The 20,542-nt window shown below is 44.9% G+C and overlaps 1 protein-coding gene and 1 pseudogene across 6 annotated transcripts in view; both read right to left on the minus strand.

Annotated features, from left to right (window-relative positions):
• Positions 1 to 366: 366 nt before the first annotated feature.
• UIMC1 (ubiquitin interaction motif containing 1) overlaps positions 367 to 20,542 on the minus strand; it is an 85,499-nt gene continuing 65,323 nt past the window's right edge. For 4 of the 6 annotated variants that reach the window (XM_033140431.1, XM_033140432.1, XM_033140430.1 and 1 more), the window contains exons 10-14: positions 14,781 to 14,859; positions 12,217 to 12,343; positions 5,413 to 5,476; positions 2,541 to 2,583; positions 367 to 831 (exon numbers count right to left, since the gene is read on the minus strand). In XM_033140431.1, coding sequence (XP_032996322.1) covers positions 618 to 831; positions 2,541 to 2,583; positions 5,413 to 5,476; positions 12,217 to 12,343; positions 14,781 to 14,859 — 527 coding nt within the window. In that variant the 3' untranslated portion in view covers positions 367 to 617. Of the gene's footprint in view, positions 832 to 2,540; positions 2,584 to 5,412; positions 5,477 to 12,216; positions 12,344 to 14,780; positions 14,860 to 20,542 lie in introns of those variants that run through there. The other 2 variants (XM_033140434.1, XM_033140433.1) reach the window with 2 other exon arrangements.
• Positions 1,791 to 1,852, minus strand: LOC117043056 (annotated as a pseudogene).

The following is a 20,542-nucleotide window of genomic DNA, read 5'->3' on the forward strand; positions in this document are numbered from 1 at the left end:
CTTTTGTATTTATTGATCTGTGTGCAAGTCATGGTACCTGCCTGTGTACAATGTAAGCCGAAGACTGGCTAATCTTGTCCATCACACTCATATTCCGCCAGCGGTGTGAAGTTAGTGCAAAACACGGCAGGCTATAGCCAAAGCTATATACACCTCTTAAGAATCATTGTTTTTAATGGCAGAAGGACACCTTTATGTCTCTCTCACTCATATAACAGGTCTTGAAAATGCTCAGCTTTGGCTGGACCGCTCACCAAGTTTTTGACGTATGCAATGAGATGCCTCATACTGACCAGTGGGCTTTTTTATGGATACATAGGTAATAAAATAAAACAATAATAAAAAGGATTCTCAAACAGCAGCAGATTGCAGATTATAAAAACATAATAAATATATTTCATTTTCTTTTATAATTGAAAAGCAAGGTTGAAGAGACATCTATAAAGTACACAACCAATTCAATACATGACAAATCCTGTATGGTTCATCCAATATGTACAGAAGAGGGATGTCTGAAGCTGGTAGAGAAGTTGCGCTCTTCCTGCCAGACAAAGTCGGTGGAATGGAAGGGCTTGCTTCCTATTCCATTTCCAGGCCCTTTTTCCATTGTGCAATGATCAGTATTTCTTCCTGCTCCTGAGGCTGGCTTTGGCTTGTTTCTGACTGCCAGAGCCAATGGCAAGCTGTTTTTTGAAGTCCACTAGGCAGTCTTTGGCTTCAGAAATGGAGGTGAAAGATTTAATTGGAGAGTCACTACAACCTGCTTGAGGAAAGCTGCTCTGGACATTGTGACTGCACTTTGCTTTCTTGTCCGCCTCTGCCAAGCTGCGCCTGATAGGAGGGAAATACAAAAGAAAACAAAATGTAAAACCAGACAGCTAGTCTTACAACATGAGTCTGTAAGCCATAGTCTTACAAAATGCAACTCATCCAGCTTCTTCCTCTTTATTTATTTAATGCATTTTACCCTGCCTTTTGGTCCCCTTCAAGGTGGCTCACAACCTAAGTTAAAACGTCCTACGAAACACATGCAGTAATAAAGATAAAAAGAGAAGAGAAAGAATATTGCACAAAATAGAGCAAACATATAAAACAATGGGGAGGAAGAGGAATTGTACTAAAGGCACGGTTGAACAAAAAGGTCTAATCACCAATAATGAAAGCCAGTGGGACACCCTGGAGGAGGAAGCCTCAGACTCTGGGCACCAATGCAGAGAAGGCCCTGTCTCCGTCAACTTGACATGCAATGACAACAGGGTGCAAAGCAAGCCTTCCAATTATTAATGCAGCAAGTAGGGCCAGGTCATGTAAGAGATTCTTCAAATATTCTAGTACCGTTTAGGGCTTTTTAGGCAATCAGTAGCACCACAACCTGTGCTCCTATACATACTGGCAACCAATGAAGAAGATATAAAATGAAAATTCTACTGTCTAATGTAGTCAACACCTCCTAGTGTTGCACTCAGAGTTATTTCCTTCCTATTCAGAAGTGGCTGAGTTCCACCTACAGGTGGTACCTAACACCAAGAAAACTAGTGCTAATACGCCCAGGAACCTCACCAAAATGCTGGAGAGGGTGCACCTCCACAGGCACATACCTCCACATGTGGAGGGAGTGCCCCAAAATCCAACTATTCTGGACAACAGCCATACGATAAATATGTAAAATAACTAAGCAAGTATTAGAAATCACCCCAGAATTGGCCCTACTAAACTTCTTCCAAGACAATAATGCCCATTTACACCACAAAGAACTCATAACCCACCTACTTTCAACAGCCAGAAACACTGGGCCATGCTAATCTTCTCTGTATCATTCCAATTTTAGTATATGTACTGCTGAAGCGAGCATGACACTGGAGTGATCTGTCAGGAGTAAGCATGGACCAGTGGTACCAAATAGTATGGGAAACAGCCTTACTAGAAAAATTAACCAATAAACTGAAACTGACACGGGAACAAATAGAAAAAGATGCTTCACCCCGGTATGGCTCCCCTTTATCACATACACAGCCTGACAATACAATGACAACAAAGATCACCACAGCCAATTACAAACAAACAACCCCACCCTAGGCCAACCCCAACCTCTCTCACCACCAAAGGAACACAAGTGAATAGCAGAGAACCTGCACAAGCGACACTGACACAAAACCCCACATATATTAAGTAAAATAGAAACAATGCCACCTGATTCCACCCCCACTCACCTCTCCCCCCTCCACCTCTCTCCCCCTTTTCTTCCTAATGTCTCAACAAATGAAACCGATCTGTAAAAAATGTTACTTGAAAAAAAGAGAGAGATTGCACATACTTTTGTAAACCAAGAAAATCTTTAATAAAAATACATTTAAAAAAGAAAGAAAGAAGTGGCTGAGTCCCTTGTCCATCAACCGCAGAAACTATTGTTACATACAGTCAACTTTCTACCTTACTAAAGCCTTTCCTTTGGCTTTGCTGATAGCACAGTGCTCAAAACCTGCACTAGGGTGATCATACTTTTGCTATGGCAGGTGAAAGACCCTGTGGCACTAGCTCACCTTGAGTCATCTTCTCCAGATAGTGCGGCAACCTCCTCTGCATCTGAAATGAGAGTGCATCACAGGATCTTAATCCCACCAGCAGTGGTCCAAAATCCCAAGTCATAGGAAGTGCAAGTTCTATTTTATTTTGGACTAGTGACTGCTTAGAAGCCATTATGGCAAGTATGCAGTTTATATATAGAAATACATAAAACCTCATCTGGAGTATTAGTTGTCCAGTCTGAGCATTACACTTTAAGAAAGATTTTGTAGACAAATTAGAACAGGTTCAGAGGAGATCAATCAAGATGGTCAGTGGTATGGAAACAAGGCCTGTGAGGAAATGCTGAAGAAATGAATGCTGTCCTGACCCCTGTACTCCTGTTTTGAAACCCACTGTGAAAGAAATAGTCATTTTACTGTGAACATGTTGCTTGGTGGGGGAGGGAGGGGAGAAGAACTTCAGTTTTGTGTGTGGGGGTGTGTGTTGTCTTTCACCATAAAGTAGTCTTCCTCAATTTGGTATCTTCCACATGTTTTGGACTATTCCCATCGTCCTTGACCCTTGGCCCCAGCCGGCACAGACAATGGTCAGGGATGATGGGAATGGTAGTGGGCACAAGATTGAGGAAGGGTGCCTTAAGGGTTCATAATGTTACAAGGTGACTGGTGTGGGGATGGGGGTGTCTATGAGTGTGTGGATGTTCTTGCTTAAACAATCCTTTTGTGCTCCCTGAAGGCCTTTCTACCCCTCCTCAAAGACAACTGGTCAAATAAAAAAGGGGCAAAAAGGAACCAGGTATATTTAGCCTGGAGAAGGTTGAGGAGAGACACAATCAGGGGCGTCGCAGGGGGGGCGGGGGGGGGGGCGGGGGGCCCCAGGGCAGCGCCCCTGTTGGGGTGACACATCGGGGGCGGCCCCGCCCACTGGGCTTTTTTTTTTTAAAAAAAATCTTTTTAGGTTATTTTCGGCACTGCCGGGGTGGAGCCGCAGGGGCGGCCAGCGAGGAGGGGTGTCACCCCCCCACGCTGGCCGCCCCTGCGGCTCCGCCCCAGCAGCGCCGAAAATAGCCCCCCCTTCCAGCGGCGCAGCTCGGCATGGAGGCAAGGGGCGGGCCAGCGAGGTGGCCCGTCCCTCTCCCTGCCCCGACTTGCGCTCCGCCAAGGGAGCCCGGGCGGCGGATTTGGGAGTTTGCAGCCCGCAAAGACTCCTGAATCCGCCGCCCGGCACCCCTTCTTGCAGCGACTGCTCACGCAGGCACGAGCAGCCGCGGCAAGAAGGGGTGCTGCCGCCGGGCGGAGGCTTCTTCAGGAATCTTTGCAGCCCGCAAAGACTCCTGAATCCGCCGCCCGGCACCCCTTCTTGCAGCGACTGCTCACGCAGGCACGAGCAGCCGCGGCAAGAAGGGGTGCTGCCGCCGGGCGGAGGCTTCTTCAGGAGTCTTTGCAGCCCACAAAGACTCCTGAATCCGCCGCCCGGCACCCGCGGGGCGGGGCGTCGCGTGCGTCATGATGTCATGACGCACGCACGCCCCGCGATGCCCCGCCCCCAGGGGTGCCTCTTGGCTTCCCCGCCCCCGGCAGCCAAGGGGCTAAGAACGCCCCTGGACACAATAGCACCCTTCAAATACCCAAAGGGTTGTCACACAGAAGAGGGCAAAGCCTTGTTCGCTGTTACCCCATTGGGCAAGACAAGATCTAATGGGTTTAAGATTGAGGGTAGAACTCAGTTGAATGTTTGGGGAAGCCTCCTGACAGCAAGAGCAGCTTGAGAGTGGGATAAATTACACAGAAGAGTGGTGGGCTCTTCCCCTTGCAAGAGGTCTTCAAGCAGAGGTCTTCAATGTCCATCTATTGATGATGCTTCAGTTCTGCATCATGTGCACTGAGCAGGGGGGTGTACTGGAAGGTGTAGAAAACCCCTCAAAACCTACAGCTCTGTGATCATGGCTGGCCACTCTTTCAAGACAACGTTCATTCCAATGAGAAACTGCATCCCTTGGAAAACACTGCTCAGCCAAACTGGATTTGGCAGAAGACGGGGAACTCTACCTTTTCTGGTGTTGTAATCTTGGAAGGAGCCCCATGGCAACAGATGGAGCTTTAAAAATGATTTTGTTTTAGACTTCTATCAACTGAACCTACATCTTTTACAGAGACAAACTAAAACCAAATGTTAGCAGAAAAACTGGTAATGAAAAGATTTTTAAAAATATAGCTGAATAATTCCCATGCAGGGAAACGGAAGCGGATGGGTTTCTGCTGCCTTGTTTCAAAAGAGACCTCTCACAAAGCTTCTGGGGATGTTCCTTCAAGAATCAAGACACCCAGTAATGACTTTTGCCCTCATTATGGCCAGAGCAACAGAACTGCGGTGCGCAAAGCCCTGGGTCTTTCTTCAGAAGAAAACATGCATGTGGGGGAGAATAGCAGCAACCAAAGTTGATCTATGCTCTATAGATAGAAGGCAATCATGTTCTTATACTAGGTTAGGGAACAGCAGTAGAATCAATATATAAGCAATAAGGCAAAGGTCTGGTGAATCTCAGGCCCGGGGGCCAAATGCAGACCTCCAGACATATCTATCTGGCCCATATCTCTCGCCAGCCCTGCTCCATGCCCTCCTTAAGTGCTTTTGCCTGGCTGGAATGTGCCCAGGAATGAACTGCAATGGCTGCTCTTCTTTGCTTGCATGGGAGAGAAGTGCATGGGTGGCAGGTTAGAAACCTCTGGTTTGGCTGGAATGTGGCCTACTGTGCAAATAATCTAATGCTCTACCCATTTTTGCGTCTAGTCCTACCCACCACTAGCATGTGGCCCATGAAGGCATGTAGCCCTCCAGCTGAACGAGGTCTCCCACCCATGCAATGAAGTGTGCTGGCTCTCCTACCTGAAGCCTTGTGTTCGGATTGCTCCAGCATGCTCAGGAGGTGGCCTTCCGTTCTTCCCTTCTCCTGTGGCAAAGTAAGAAAAAACATCATTAGGTCCTGCACGAACAGAGCTTCTAAGGCAGAACATTTCCTACTATGCCTTCAGGACAGGGGCAAAAAGGCATTGGGAGAATGTCACAGAGAAGACTCCCTGAGTAGAAGGCACTTGGCAATGTAACACTGGTTTCAAATTTATGTCAATCTGAAACACAAAGCATTCTGGGAACTGTACCTTATTTCAAAACTTGCACATCTCCTGTGGCTCGGGGTCCATGGCCAAAATCTTTGTCAGAGCATGGGAAGAAAGGGGTGGGTTTCATAGAAAGCTGGTGTGTAAAAGTAGGGGGAGAGAGGAGCAATGGACAATTTGCAAGTGTACTGAGCAAAGAAGGCCATCCCTTTGATCACTACCTTTCCCATTTTATCTTGTTTTCTTTAGTAGATACTGGCACAGTGTTTTCAGGCACTTCTTTGCAACCCTAATGTTCAGGAATACGTGTTGTTGTTTTTAAGACAACTTTGATTATTGGAGATTGGCACAACTGGCTTTGAAAGCCATAATCCACTTCCCCCCATGGGTCATCTGAGTAAACAAGATTCCTAGACATCCTGTTTGTAGGAGCACTAAGCAGAGAATAGTCTACTGGAGGTGTGCCATAAGGATCGACAGGCAAGGGCTCCAAGTCTAGACTTTGCAAATAATCTTGTCCCTTGTTTTGTCAACTTTCGTATTTTGTTCTGTAGACTGAGGATAAGCTCAGCTTCTTGTCTGAAGGAAGCACCATTTTGACATATTCTCATTGAAGATGTCTAAAATATGCACAAATCAAGCCAGGTAAAGAAGTTTCATGAGCTGAGATGAAAGGAAAAACAGAGAAATGATTACAGTATTTGCCCAGATCTTCCAAGTTTTAACAGCTTGTGGGGAGAGAGATGACATCTTCTGGGCCTTAACACTCTAGCTGCAAACTACTTATTAAGTTTAGCAGGGCTAGGTAGAGGCAGAACTCCACAATCAAGGTGAGACCTCTATGCAAAATCCCTGCACCAACCTTAGACACTACTAATTCTAAAGGGATGGAAGAGAACATGATCAGGTTGCTGAAAGGAGATGCAATCTGTTTTGGACCCACTGGCCTCCTGTGACACCCTTTGCTATGCAGATGAAACTTCCCTAAATGTCTCTGTCACTTCAAAATGTTAATTGCCATGGAAGTCATCCCAGTTTATCTGTCCGTTTTCCTCTCTACCCAAGAAATCCCCTGCCTGCCCATCCCGGCAGCAGCATACAAATCAAAAGCCAAAGATGGATGGGAGCATCTAGCAGTGGCCAAAAATATGTGTTTGGCTGTAACAAAAGAAGGGCTTAGCAGAACAGATTTGGTGAGAGGTTCACAAAAAAGTCACTAAAGATTAGAAAGAATTTGGGGATTTATCATCTGGATTACATGCTATGGCAAACATAATTAAGATGAAACAGACATACACACACATCCCATGATGGTATGCCAGGAAGTAACAAACAAGAACTGTGTTGTTATGTTAGAACTGAGATGAGATGTTATGAGAGGTCCCTGGCTGTCACAAAAATGAAAATCCCCGGACCCAGCAAAGGGAATGATGGTAAAGAAATGCTAAGTATAGTGATACTGAATCCTACATTTTAGGTTATTAGCTGTGCTGGGGGAGTAAGCAGGCAGAGGGGTTGCAGGATTGCTGCTTTTGGTGGTAGCTGTAGGACATCTAGTTTCAGTCTGGGAATCAAATGGAGACAGAAACTGCATTCTGATTCTGTTATGCTGTGCATCTGTTGGCTAAATAAATACAATCCACCATTAATCAAACTCTTTTAGTTTACTTTAATTGCTCATCGAGTTCTATGTGGTAATCAGGTAGAAAGTAAATTTGTCAACTTTGAAGGTTCCAGATTCTTTAGAGATTATGATTTTTCCTTTTAAAAAGAAACTCAGAAAAATCTTATGTACATCAAAAAAATTCTGGGCAGGCATTTCTCCAGCTCCCCAAGGAATACAGACAGGGGAGAGAGGGAGAGAGAGAGAGAGAGAGAGAGAGAGAGAGAGAGAGAGAGAGAGAGCCTCAGGAGAAGCACACTTTCAGTTCAGAACATGCAATGCCCAGGTCACGTAAGAGCATGTGGAAGCTCCTTTGTGCAGGTACTGAGGAACAAGGGAGATGACCTGGACCTGGAACGCCAAAGGGGTATGTAATGCCTCCTGTTTTAGTATAAGACAGGCTCTGTCCACATCGGAAGAAATAGATTTGAAGTCAGTGGCATTAACAGAGGCCTCCCACAGTGCTGGAAACTGCATAACGCTTGGCTGTGTCCCAGCCAAACTCATCAACAGGCAATCTCGTCATTTGCATGCGAATCCCTGAGGGCCTGGGGTATGTGATGGATTTAAGGGATTAGACAAAACTGAGACATCATGTTGCATCTTCCTGCTGAGAAATCACATTGCCTTAGCACTCTTGCTGCTGCCATGGATTACAACCTCCCTGTCAGAAATAAATCAGCAAGGAGGCTGCACGCAGACCACTACCGCAAACGAGATGGGCAGTGCGCATAAGGGAGCAGGCAAGTGCATCAGAGGGTGCCAGGGCACCAGGATGCTGATCCCCATTTCATATGTCGGAGGTTAAATGTCCACAAGGCATTAGCTGGAGGAACATCAGTGACCAATGCGAAGGGAGAGGGCCAGCTAAATTATCATACAGTATACAGACCACGATTAATAGTGTTTTGACAAAATAATTATATACCCAGTTTGTCGTTACTGAAAGATGATAGTATAATTGAAAACTAAGGGCTGCAGCAAACTGGGGTCCAGTGAATGATTCAGGAAAAGTGGCCAGTTAAAAATATCTGAAAGTCTGCATTCCAGTTAATACTGGGAACACCCATAAATTTTAGTTAACTATGGTTTACACCTATGTAGTGTAGTCTTCGTGGCAAAGGGGTTCTCTGTAACACATACTCTGCACTCAGGAGGTGGCACAGTTACCTTTTGAAAGAACAGGACACTCCTGAGAAACTAGCTCTAAGAGGTACAGGTGTGTAGTATAGACCAGTGTCTCTTTTTGCCAAAGGAGAAGTATGGTTTGAATCTCTCTCTCTCTCTCTCTCTCTCTCTCTCTCTCTCTCTCTCTCTCTCTCTCTCTCTCTCAGAATATGGCACTCTAATGCACACTCTTCTAAAGAGTGTCAACTCAGACTCTTTCATGATGCCTGCAGACTTGCCACGTTACAAGCAGCAGGCAAAATGTGAATTAGAGCTTGTCAATGTCAATACCTTTATTCTATGTTTTTGCCTGTGGATTTAGTTTTAAATGTGTCATGTCTGAATACTGCAATGCAGTACTTTTAAATGTACATATGTTCCTGGAAGCAAATTTGTAAGTCATTTTGGTTTGCCTTGGACAAGATAAAGTGAGACAAGTAAGTGTAACAAATTTAATACATGATGGTGGTAATGATGATGATAAACTATTTCTGCAACTGCCCCCTTTGTGGCCTTTGGTGTGCATGGCATGGCATGGCATGACATGGAAGCATTATGCGTTCCTGGATCATATGTGAAAGATGTTCCCCCAATTCTCATTGATAGGTTCTGCAATCTGGGGAAAAGCAGTAGGGTAGAGCCTGTCCTTTCTCCTCAAGGTCCCAACTTTGGGCTAAATCAAAACATATTTGCATTTGCTGTCTGTGGCACTGCAGGAAAGAATGTATTCTTCTATTGTGCTGTCTACAAAAGGACAGGCCATAAATGTTCATAAACAGACAAATAATATTATGAGATGAGCGCAGAGATGATAACAGCATGCATTTTCACAATGTAGCTATGGTGCAGCTGAAACAACAAAATATACAAATTGCAGGTGAACATGCAGCTAGAGGAACATATAACAAGAACTCAAAAAGAAAGAGCTGTCTATGTGGGGACTGAAGGACAGCAAGGCATGCCTCTTATGGATATTCAGAGATTTGGTATCAATTTTGACTTAGCAAAACACATCCCTGTGAATGTAACACTTCTTTTGGGATGAGACAAATATGCTGCTCCAGCATTCAACTTGCTGGTGTGGCACACAACTTCAGAAGCGGAAGCAAGTACACAGGTTGTGGGAGATGCAAAGGCGGAGATGGAAACTTATTCCTGAAACAGACATTGTTTTGTTCTGGCTTAGCAGTGTAATCCCCAGCACGCACCACTGAGAAATGTACAAATTTTGGTGCTAGGAAAGGAGATAAAGACTTCCTGCTCCTGAGAGAGAAGCAGATGTCCTTGATGCCCTCCCTTATCAACTCCTGCAAAACTACTAGAGAAGGGTTGTGGGCTGGGGACCAATATTGGGCTCAGGCCTTCAGCTCGCCCCTTGGTCATGCAGTGACCTTTCGGTTGGCAGGACAGCAGCAGCAGCAGCAGCTCTGCACATGTGCGGTGCATAGGAACTGGTCAGAGAATGAGGCTGGAACATGGAGAACTGGAAGGGAAGAATGGAAAGAGGAGAAATGGACCACATGGCTGGCTGAGCATGAGGAAAGGAAGAGAAAGAATGGAAAGGAGGGAGAGGACAGGGAGAGATGGGCTGAGGGAGTGGGAAAGGGGGCGCCTCTTGGGTGGCCCTTCCTCCACTTCACAGACACGCTCCAATCTCCCTTCCCAACTAGTCACCAGCTGAGCCAGGAAGCCTCTTCTCCCTCCTCAGAAGGGAAAAGGCAAGAGCAGGAAGGAAACTAGAAAGAGATAAAATGTTTTTCAAATAATAATATGTGACTAAAGAGAGGGAAGCTGTTACAGGTGGTGGTGAAGGAAGATTGCTGAAAGCTGGCAGTATGGGGGTGGGAACAGGGTACAAGCTAACTGTGGAAGGAGATGGGTAGAAGACATGACAGAGATTAATAAAAAATATTTGGAAAGACTTGGGGAGGTGGAGGTGGGGGGGAAAGAGAACTATGAAATAAAACTACACTTATGGAACTGTAGGAAGAAATTCTTCCTAAAACTGGATGACAGGGCTGAGTCCAGACACCTCCAGAGCCAACCCTGTATTTAACTTGAGGAAACCTGACCTATGGAACTCCTTGCACAAGGAAATTGCTGTGATAATGAATCCAATGATTTACAGAAGAGGGGATGTCAATAGAGAATTGTGCCAGTTTACCATTGGCTGATTATGCCAATCGCCACTGTCATTTCATCACTGGCTTTGCCCACACACTGCCACTTTGAGACTGGCAGATGTCAGTAAATGTTAACCTTCTCAAGTGGGCTCAGGGGGAAGAAAGTTTGAGAGCCCCTGTACTACAGTACAACACAGAACAATGTATATATTTGTATGCAAATCATCATCATAATCTCAGGGGAAAGTAGCAATCTGAGAGTCACAGATTTTACCTATTTTCCACATCCACAAGGACTAGAAAGATACTTAGCATGCAGTGCCAAGTCAAAAACAGGAGGGGGCCAGGAGAATCGAGACTTCTCATCCCATTCCAAGAATTCAGGGTGAATTAAAACAGTCTAATCTCAGGTGCACAATCCTGCAAGAAAGATTAGGCTGAAGAGATAACTTGCTAAAGGGTATTCAGAGGCTCGTGGCTGAGCAGGGATTTGAACCTCTCTACATGGGATCATGTTGTGGAAGAGCAGCTCTCAAGCAGCAGGTAGTAAGTCTTAATAGCATCACAGCCAAGCTTACTTTTGTTGTTAGAGATATCACATTCAGCTGTCCCACAGAAAGTTACTTCCTCTCCCTGCTGACCATTTAATCCTCACCCACTGCTGCCCACTGTTACACTATGACGCTGAGCACAGTGCTTCATTTTTTTGGTGCGTAAGTCATGCTAGGTATAGTAGATATGTGCTGCATCTGATTGAGGCAACCAATTGTTTGGGTCAAACCCCTAGAATATCCACCCTCCTGGGATGCCAGGTTCCATGCAAAAGGCCCATGAGAGCACAGCATCTGCACAGTTACATCAATTGTGTTTTAAGGTTGGGACTTTAGGGCGAAGGGCAGGTAATTAATAAATGATAAAACCCAATTCAAAGTGCTGGATTTGACCTATAAAGCCTTAAATGGCTCAGAACAGCAATATCCCAAGGACCAACTCTCCCCATATAAACTGTCCCAGACACTGCAATTATCATCTGAGGCCCTTTTTGATGTTCCTCCTCCATGTGAAGTCCAGAGGGTGTCAATACAAGAATGGGCCTTTTCTATATTGGCTCCACATTAGCGCAATGCTCTCCCCAGGGAGGCTCACCTAGCACTTTCACTATACATCTACGTGTGCCAGGTGAAAATGTTCCTCTTCAACCAGGTCTTTGGTTGATTAATATTCTACGGACTCGAAAATGTGTTTGTGAGAGTGGGGCAGTTACTGTTTTTGTTTAACTATTTATTTTGTGGTATTTATTTTGTGCTTCTGTCCTGTATTTTTCTCTTGTGAAAGATTTATACGATCTGAAGAGAAACCAGAGTATGCAGAAGAGCCCAGATTCAATTTCTGGTATCTTCAGATAGGGCTAGGAGAGCCTCTCTGGAATCCAAGAGACACTGCCAGTCGCTGTGGTCAATGCTGAGCTAGATAGACCAACAGTCTGACTTGGTATAAGACAGTCTCTTATGTTCCTAAGAGCAGCTTTTAAGCAGCCGGGGTAAGTCTTACTTTAATGCACAGCCTCCCTTTAGAAAATCATATGCACTAATGCATGAATAGAGATATAGTCTATTCTCACCTTTGTGCGCCTTGGCCTACTGTCACCCTGGGTTCCATTAGCAGTCCGACTCCAAAGACAGTCGTCCACATGCCTGTGATACTCTTTCCATGGCACCAGAGTCTTACAGAGGTAACACTTCTCATACCTACCAGGCCAGAAGAGAAAGAATCACATTAGGATTCACTCTGCCTTGAGTGCTTTTTGCTTCTCCAAGCCATTCTGTGGTGAAGGCTTGTCAATGGAGCTGGATGTGCACAGCAGGATGACCAATAAAACTGGCCTGATGCCAATCAAAAGGATGGAGTGATTAGTGGTTTCCCCCCAACTGCTTTTCTGTGTCCTGCTGCTGCAGCAGTGGGATGGTAATGAAATCAGCTCCTCTAACTATCTCAAACAATGCCCGTTTCCCTTCAGACATAAAACACCCTGTCAACACAGCTGAAATGAAGTGTTATGCTTTTGGAAAAGGGAGTTACATTTCGCCTATGAAGCATACTATGTGCATTAAATCAGAGATATGTTTTCCTGGGTTTGAATGAACTCATCTAAACTAGCACATCAAGTCTTCCAGGGCACCGGCTCCATTTTAGAACTCACAAGATTTGGAAGGGAGAACTGAGCATCGGCCAATTTCCAGAAAATTTGGCAGAAATGCCATCCTCTCCCAACTCCTTTCACTCCAACCTCCTAAACTGTGTGCACATGTTTCCGTGCTACGAAACTGACTGTGCCCACCAAGCAGGAAAGACAGCTAGATTGCAAGAACAACATGAATGCAAGTGCAGAACTGGAACAGGGTGCAGCTGCTGAACTGTGGGGTCCTGAACTGGAACAGCTCAAAAAGCCTCTGAAGAGCCCCCTCCATGCTAAATTCTGCAGTACTTTTCCATATTTTCTTTCCAGTCGTTGCTGATTACCAAGATAATGTGTCTAAACAGAAGCTGTCCTCTCTATAATTAGCCTAATTCCATTAGTGATGTTGCCATCCAGTGTTTGTAACAGCAAAATTACTTCCATGGCAGGGATTTTTACTGTCAGATCCTTTCTTATGATGCTGTGTGGGTGGGAGGGGGAGGAGGGGTGGCAGCAAGAAAGATTAAACAAAACCATCTCCATCTGAACAAAGTCTAATTTCATTAAGGATATCACTGCAGGTACCATCCTTGCCAGCCTTCTTCATCAAGCATCTCTCTGACATGCAGATCTGCCACTCAAAACTAACCCACTCTTTCAACAGCTACCTGCTCTTAGAGCTTGTCAACAGCCCAAGGTTCTGCTGCTTGCAGGGATTTGATATATGTTCACTTTAGCAACTGTAGCCACTGAATTATAACTAAATTGCATGTTTTGTCCCAGGGCAAACAAACAAACAAACAAAAAATGCTGCTCAAGCTTTGTGGGTGCAATTTTCTACCACTATAGGATTTTGCTTGTCAGCTACTGTTATAGATTACTTTGAAAACAACAACACACAAAAGCAAACCTCAGAGCAATTGGAACCTGCTCATTTCCACCAAAATGAAACACCATCATTACTGATTTGTGCAGTTGTACAAGCAACCCCCTCCAACACCTTGGTAGAAAATGGGCATACTTGTTGTATGATCTTTCTTTGAGACATGGAATGGAGGGAGAGGGAAAGCAGGGCACAAGGAAATGCAAGCTCAGATGAAACATGGCAGCCACAACAGGCAAGCACAGTGTTAGCACTTGAGTAGCAGCTCTATGTGGCTTTTTGCATAATGAAAATGGTTAGAAAATTTGACTCATTCATAATGGTTTGACTTGAACCATGTAAATGCAATCCCCAGTGGCACTGTCTGATTTCCAGATGATTTCACTGTATAGTGTACTGCAGATCACTAGATGGTTGAATCGTAATGAACTCAGCCATGATCTGTCGAACATTTATACAACTTAGATGCCAATCCTAGCATTTCATGATCCCTTTAGTGCTGAAATGGGCAACCTTTTTCTGTCTAGGGCTGCACTATCTCAGGAGTAATGTGTGTGTGTGGTGGGTGGGTGTTTGTGTGCAGAGCTGAAGACACCAAATCAGATTGTCAGTTACCCCTTTTCCTCTCTTCTCCTTCTCTTCCTCCCTGCCCAAGAGATTGAATGTGACAAGGACAAAGAACCAAGGGCAGGGATTTGAAAGTTCAGAACCAACCTTCGTATCACCCTCTGAGTTTTATGGGGGAAATTATTGTTCCATGTGTGGCAATGGCTTTGGAGATGAATGGAAGGGTGGGAGAGATGGGGAGAGCAAAGCACTAAAACAGAGAGTAGCATATCAAAAGCGCCTCAGCAAAACTTGACAGAATACAAACAGAACACAGAGCCAGTCAAAAATAAGTGAAAGGGAAGCCAAAGGCAAAAAGAGGTAAGAATCAGCTGGGCTTTTCTTTCACAGGAGTCTCTCAGATGGTGGAGGCAGGCAGCAATGCAATCATCTTCAAGCAGAGAGAGACAGTGCCAAAGCTCCATGGAGTGGTGCAGCAAAGGGACCCATAAATGGCCCAAAAGAGAGTCTTCAAAGGAAAGAGGGGAAAGTGCTGTAACATGGCAGCATACCTACTTACTTGTCAGTGTCAGCAGGTTCTGACGACTCTTTGCAACTGGTGACTTTAGTCTTGGCTGCTCTCTGTCGTCGGGTTAACACTTCAAAACAAGAACAGAACAGTTGTTCCACCTCACTTCTTAAGAACCTTAGGAGGCTTGTCAAGAGTCCCAACAAAATACACAGTGTGCATTTGGAAAGCATTTTCAAAGCTCTCCTACCTAGGCAGCACCAGTTCGTTTGGGGACATCACAGTGGGAAAAGTAAAAAATAGGACTCTTTTTTTAATGGCCTAGTCTTTCCTACTGTGAAAGCTGCAGCTGTAAAGCTTCCGCCCAGAAAGAATATTTGCTAACTTCTTTGTCCTCCTGACATAATATAACATAAAAAGATAATGACAGCAGCATTTAGATGTTACTTGCCTCAGCTGACATAAACACTTTTTTGAGCAAATAATGTATAGCTCAGTTTCAACATTCACATGGTCTCCATTGGCAGCCTTAAAAATTAAGCTAAAGAGCTGTTTCAATGCCTGAAATGAAGATTATGTTTGCTTACTTGGCTGCACTACATAGGCCAGAACTTATATGGAAAACCACAAAACACAGGATTCCTGTATGTAGGTTTCAGGCTCTCCATCTTTTCCAGAACTGTGATTCAATCCGAGGAAGTGCAAGACCCTTGGTCTCAGTCAAGGCTTGGCTGGATAACCTCAATGAGTAAAGGTGAACACTATTACAGAGGCTTTCTATACAGTGCATAGCTAAGCATTGAAATTATGGGAGTGAAGGGGGAAGGCTTGAACTGTGGGCAGGATTTGTTTATTCAGTGTGTAATCCAAAAATATCCTATTTCTATATTCAGAATAAACCAGGTACATTTGCTTGCTCTGACTTAAGGTGCATCGTCTATTTTGATTGAGATCCTGGTTGTTGTTGTTGGCAGACTTTGGAATCCTTTGGCAAAGATTCAGTATCGGAAGGAGAAGATTGAGAATAAGGATGAAGATCCATGGGGGCAGAGGGGAAGACAGGCAGGTATTAAGAAATGGCATAAATCCTTTGCCTATCACTGGTCAGTAGACATTCTGCTCAATTTGCTGTCTTCCATTTAGATTCCACACTTCCAGCTGAACTAACCAGGTACTTCGAACCTGTAGAATTCAGAATGGATAAAATAAAGTACTCCATCTCGCAATACATAGTTAAAGTATGGAGATTGCTCCCCCAGGATGGCCACCAATTTGGATGGCTTTAAAAGAGGACTTAGACGAATTCACGGAGGAGAGGGCTATTGATGGCTAGCAGTCATGATGGCTATGCTCTACCTCTACAGCTGGAGACAGCAGTGCTTCTGAACACCAGTTGCTGAAACCATGGTTTCCAGTTTCTGCTCCCTGGTTTCCCACAAGCAACTGATTGGCCACTATGAGAACAGGATGCTGGACCAGATGGGCCATTGGTCTGATCCAGCTGGCTATTCTTATGTTCTTAGCACCCACGAGGACCAGGAGCACACTTTTAACAACAACAAAAAAGGCAGATGCTAATCAAGCCAAATTTTACACTGCACTTAAGTACACATACATACACCCTCTCAAACAATGGCTGACTTCTTTTTTTCAATCAGAACTGGTGATGAGGGTGACCCAAAAAATAAAATAAAATAATAAATCAGTGCTATGTGTTTGCCAGCAAGACCAGCCAAATGCTCCAGCTTTTCTTACCAAATATATGCAAGGAGAAACTTAAAAGTGCTGTTCCATACAGTTGAATTCCTTTCAACATATTCCTGTTGACAGGCCACCAGCTATGCTACTTGGGGAACATATCAGATATCCTCAGCCATTTCCACCAGGGTGCTGGAGTTTCTAATGCAGAAACAGATGTTGCTTTAAGCACTCTTGGGCAATTTAGTGGAGGGGACAGTGTATTAGAACACTTTTACAGCCTTGTATCAGATCTTCCTGTGCTCAATATTCTCATTAGGAGAAAGGTCTGAATCAGTGTTATAGGCACTATAAAACTGTTACTGTTTGCTCAACATCTGCTGTAAAGTGGGTGCCCACAGAGTTCAGACTAGAAAGATGCCTTATTGGTGCCAGAGCAGTCTGGGGCCTTGAAACATACATTTTTGCTCCACAGTTCTTTTGTCCCTATTCCCTTGCTGGTTGCTATAATGGACTGGTTCATCTGCTACTTTTCATGGGTGGATTTGCCCCAATGTATCTACTACAATGACCAGTGTGTAGTCTGTGCGCTCTCTTGGTTGAAGCTTGTGCTTGCAGAGGCAGAGGATTCTGGGGTGCCCACTGTGTGTAAGTCAGAGTGGAGCTTCTCTCTCTCTCTCTCTCTCTCTCTCTCTCAATTGCTGACCAGTCAGTTATCAAAAGAGGGCACCCTTGTTTCCGCCAGCCTGGCCTGGATGTGAATAAGTGACCTGGGTGCATGAGGCTTCCATGCCCTGCTGTTAATCCCCGAGTCACCTGATGCTCCCAAAGGCTTTTTAACAAGCTCGTTTGCAGCAAAAGCAGAGAAGATCTCTAAGCCAGTGCACAGTTGTTAATATTCCTGTAACAGTCTCTCTCAGAGTGCCTTGTGCACAGCTCAGGTGTTAATCAGTGCTATTTTTTTCCAAGAGAAAGGAACACATCTGGCACAGCAATCCTGCTAGAAACCTTTGGGACTGGCGCTACAGAAACACCAGAAAAGACCTGGTGTGACAGCTGTGCTGCCACGAGCAGCAAGAGAAAGTGCAGGGGTGGCATCACCGGTTGGCTCAGCCCGTCGCAGGTGACCTGGCCTGCTCCCGTTCCAAACGCTCAACCCAAGAGTGCTATTGCCGGATTGCGCCAGCAGAGCTCAACTCCAGCAGAGATAGCAAGCCTAGAACAAGGTTCCCAAGGAGGAAGCCTAGTGGGGGGAAATCTTAACAGAAACTACAACAAGATAAATCTCCCCTTAGAGCAAGAAAAGGAGTGGGCAAGCATGCCTCTCAACCATCTATACAAAATGTGCACAGCATCTCCCCTCAAAACATGCTGAGCGAAGTCAGACATGTTCACAATGCTCATTGTAGTCAAATTAAAACTTTATCAGCTTCAGATTTCTTCTTGTCAGTACAAAAGAACCTTGGCATCCTCCTGGCTTCTCTAGATATAATCTAAACCATTTTTTTGTGCATTCCACATTGCCTAGGCTTTTCTGTCCATACTGAGATGGTCCAGGAGCTCAAGGCAGCACATCACAGTAAGAATACACCTTGAGGGGTCGATACGCAGCTCCCCTGCAGCGATTTGCATAACTTGATGGGTTTCTGAGGATTCCAGCATTCTTTTCTTTAAAAAATTGTGTACATTTTGAGCTCTTTTGGTTGCTATGAAACTTGACAGCTCAAACTGCTTCCTGAGTTATAGAAAAAGATAGATCTTCCAATATGGCCTTGGGCAAATCACATAACTGCAATGATTTCCCATGACCTTACCTCCTTGAAAGTACATCGTCTTATTACTTAAGAGTTACAGGTGATCTCTTGGAAATCACCTTCAGATTTGAAGAAACATGAAACCACAAGCAGAGAACTAAATATTGTCTCAGGGTGTGTCTGCATGGGCCATTCTGAGGGAAGCAGCAGTCAGGGGCACAGCAAACAGACAACAGGACTCCTGTAATCCACACTGTAGCTGCATGCAGTCTGTGCTGGTCACCTGCCTATCCGCAGTCCAGGGAGATATGGTTAGGGGGCTAACTTAAGTGATGCAACCCACACCACCCAAGAAATGCAGAGCAACTTTCCATTCCTACTTTCTGAACAACTTGGGACCAGTTTACACATGAGATCGCCTTATCCTACATGTGTCCACCCAACCACTTTGACCAGCGGAATGGGCACTACAGGTGCCACATAAAACATTGGTAAGAACTCAATTGTTTAGTGTGCCATCACCTGCTGTCAGGGGATCCTCCGGAGGCAGTGGAGAGCTGGCTGAGGTGGAGGGAGGGACCCCTGATGTTGAAAGTACCCAGCACCGCCAGAGAAGCCTGTGGGAGTGATAGGCAGGGAGAGAGTTCCATGGCGGAAGGGCAGTCAGATGTTGCAGGGTCTCGACACCAACTCAGCAGTTCAGGGGCGGAGGAGGAATTGGTAGTTCCGTCGCCCCAGCTACGTAGGGGGCTTGCGACGAACCTCCACTTCACACTCTCCCCTTGTTACTAAGTGAATTTCTAATCAGGTGTTCTGGGTCAAATTTCAACCCACCCCACCTGTCCCTCTGAGGTCCGTCTGTTATGTCAATCCCCTTTTATTAATAATCTGGGGATGTCTTAGTAACGGGAGTTTTCCTGTCCAGCGGCCGTGGCCGGTTATATCCTCTGCTCTGGGCTTCAGGGGTTAACCTCTTCTTTGCCTACAGTTCGGGGTCTCTCTTTCATTAGATCCCTCACTATATCAGTTAGCTAAGCCTTCTTAGCAACTCTGTGGCAATACCAGGGTTTCCGCCCGCTAGCCCCTCCTGAGGGAACTCCAAGACACAAACTATCACCCTGCAGGTCAGTTTTGTCCTTTCCCTGAGTTCACCTCCTCATGAGCATACATAACTCGCTGGACCAAATGAACGATGATATTTTCTTAGCTCAACAATAAGAAGTCTTTATTTCTTTCAGAACATAACAGTTTCAGTAATGGTTTATAAGCTTAGTTTCATAACAGTGTAAACTCTTTCTTTCAGCATCATATACACATCTTCAACGATCCTAACCTAACCTAACCTACCCACCACTATCCTGGCCCCACGCCCTCCTTCTTCCAGTCACCACTCCCCTCACTAAGGGCTGCTCCCTCCTTTTAAAGAGCGGAATGTCCCACCTCCCCTGGGATATCTGCCACTCAAACTGGGGTGCCCATTAACTCCTAAAACACCGTGGGTTTCTGAACATCCCTTAACTTAGATCCGATTCGTTACAGGGCTCAAACGAAAGAAGGAAAGGAGGAGACTTGGGGTCCCCAGGTTGTTTTGTTGGAGGCGCTCTCACAAAGCGCCAATTCCGGAATCTGAGAGTGACTAAGATGGTCATGGAATTTGAGCTCTGACTTGTACATATCTGTATAATAAATTGATGTAAATATACAGATCCTGAGTCATCGCCTTTTACTCGTGAGGAGCACCACTGGACCCTTATACCTGCACTGTGAAACTCCCTGCCTATTGAGATCAAGCAGGTGCCTTCACTGTACTCGTTTTTTGGCAGTTGCTTAAAATATTCCTCTTTAGACAAGTCCACCAGATGCTTAGAAAGTTGAGGTAATTTTAATCTGCTTTATTTAGTATTGTGACTTCTGTATGTTTTAAAGGAGGGCTGTAAATTTTTCTTACAGTTTTATCTTTTGATATATATTTTTTTTACAATCCACTGGTGTATAAATGTTATATAATAATTTATAAATAATACTTTCTCTGAGATGCCTCTCTGCACGACTATTTCTATGATAAAGCACTACAGCCAAGAGTGCAAGAAATCCCTCAGAAGATACCCTTTGGACGAGAAGTAGATCCTTTTGGTTCAGCATATTTTCCTAGCATCAAAACCGGGTATAGCTCACATCCTTTACAACTATTGGGGAACCATAAACGAAACAGATTATATCAAGTGTCTAGGTATACTGCTTACATTTTGCAGCAGACTTCCTATTGCCTTTATCCAGGGCTTCTTCCCCACCCCGCTAAATATCTATTCTCATTTACCAGCCATGCTATTTTTTGTGTGAAGGATCCTATTAATGGAAATA

This window comes from Lacerta agilis, chromosome 2, assembly GCF_009819535.1.
Source record: "Lacerta agilis isolate rLacAgi1 chromosome 2, rLacAgi1.pri, whole genome shotgun sequence".
In the NCBI taxonomy this organism is placed as follows: Eukaryota; Metazoa; Chordata; class Lepidosauria; order Squamata; family Lacertidae; genus Lacerta; species Lacerta agilis.